Below are 1,741 nucleotides of genomic sequence, written 5' to 3' on the forward strand. Positions count from 1 at the left end.
CAGGCGCGCTTCGGTGGGAGATGGATGACCTAGTCATGGTCAAGGTCCCGAGGTCGTGACCCCTGACCCCTGCGCCTGGTAGTGTGATTCGTAACTCTGCCGATACAAACTCAAATATCTGTGTTGGTGCCTGGAATTTGAATGACAGACTTTCAACGGAGACGAAGTCTACCATTTCGAACAGGCACCACTGTGAGAAGATCGTGACAGCCAGTTCTGTATTTGGTTACATAACGCTTGATCAGTGTATCGCTCGCTAGGCCAGATAGATTACGCGTTGCCTAAGTTTTCTTTCTCGAACTGAGTAAAAGAATTTTCAAAGAGGCATGAAGAAGCTTGTGCTACAACTAAATACAGTGATACTGACACCAGGAAGGGCTGTGTTTGATTCCGGCTAACCAAGGAAGCCATGATACCGATGAGGGGGCACAACGGTGAGCAAGACCTTGTCGATCATTCTTGTCAGTCTTAAGCTCGATTCAAAGATCCCTTTCCATTCGTGTTACCTCGATCGTCAAGTGTGACTTCATGGTCGTTGGCTGCGGGAGCTGCGACGTTTTACAGTATCGAGTCAGCAGCGCCAAGGTGTGATAACTCCTTGATAGGGCGATGTGGCTTCGACGTCAGTCATGTCAAATAGGGCAGTATACACGTGTTTAACGTCCAAGAAGAGAGAATAGAGGGACTTTGGATAATTGCTTGCGATCTTCAAGCCTCTATCACTAGGAGAGTGCCTCGATTGAGTGGGAAAACCAAGGTGCGTGTTGGTAGGGGCCAGAGAATCCAGGAGCGACTATGGAAGCTCGTGGTCTTCCGCGCAGATGAACTGGAGGCCTCGGGAGCAGGTCATCAATACGAGACAAAGTCATTCAGGGCACCATTGGCCGCGAAATTGCGTGCGGCCTTTTATCCTGTGGCTAGGAAATAGAATGATTTATCCATGTAGCATTTTCATAACCTGCAGAATCAAGGTTCTGTCGTTCTGTCGACGACATGATCATACCGTGAGCACCGAGAGGGAACTTCACCTCACAATACAAAGTTGGTGACAATACTTCCCAAATCGACGTACGTATCACACTGCATCTCCACGACAGTGACGACACGCAAGAGGCCAGGCTCCGATACACTTTTTCACGCCTTGTATAGAATGAGAGTATATATACGTAAAGCCGAGGCGTAGCAGCCCGGCAGTCCCAAAGTCCTCCAAGCCAACAGCCCGCCCCCAGTAAGTTGGCAAGGCGCGGCATCATGAAAGCCAAACAACACCAGTCGATGGAACTAGGTATATACGACTGCCTCCAAGCATCTCCCCAAACACCATCGTCGTCTCACCAGCATCGCCGCATGCTCGGAAGCACGCCTTGGATCGATGACACGACAACAAACCGCAAAACTCGACCACGTCCGGACCACAAGCAGCAACACGTCAATTGCTCTATCGGATCTCTCCCTCCCAGCCCTCCCAGCTCTGGTGCTTTCACTCGTGCTCCTATCGTTCATTCATATGCACATTGCATCTTTGACGTCTGCACCGCCTCCACCAATTCACTACACTCCGTAGTCTATGCCATCTGGCGTCACGTTGAAGGGGCGAACCTTCCAATCTCCCACTCACCTCAGTCCACAGAACGCGCAACAATCACCCGCAACAGAAAGTCTAAAAGAGACAAGCCCCATGATATGACATGAATCAAGCCCTCGTTTCCGTCACAGTGACCGTGACCGAAGCAGTGACGGG

At 50.5% G+C, this 1,741-nt stretch overlaps 1 protein-coding gene across 1 annotated transcript in view; it reads right to left on the bottom strand.

Annotated features, from left to right (window-relative positions):
• Positions 1 to 1,499: 1,499 nt before the first annotated feature.
• The window catches only part of VDBG_10095 (conserved hypothetical protein), a gene marked incomplete at both ends in the record, with an annotated part of 2,853 nt that continues 2,611 nt past the window's right edge, over positions 1,500 to 1,741 (bottom strand). The window contains one exon of the mRNA XM_002999755.1: positions 1,500 to 1,551. Coding sequence (XP_002999801.1) covers positions 1,500 to 1,551 — 52 coding nt within the window. The remainder of the gene's footprint in view (positions 1,552 to 1,741) is intronic.

This window comes from Verticillium alfalfae, genomic scaffold, assembly GCF_000150825.1.
Source record: "Verticillium alfalfae VaMs.102 supercont1.18 genomic scaffold, whole genome shotgun sequence".
Taxonomy (NCBI): Eukaryota; Fungi; Ascomycota; class Sordariomycetes; order Glomerellales; family Plectosphaerellaceae; genus Verticillium; species Verticillium alfalfae.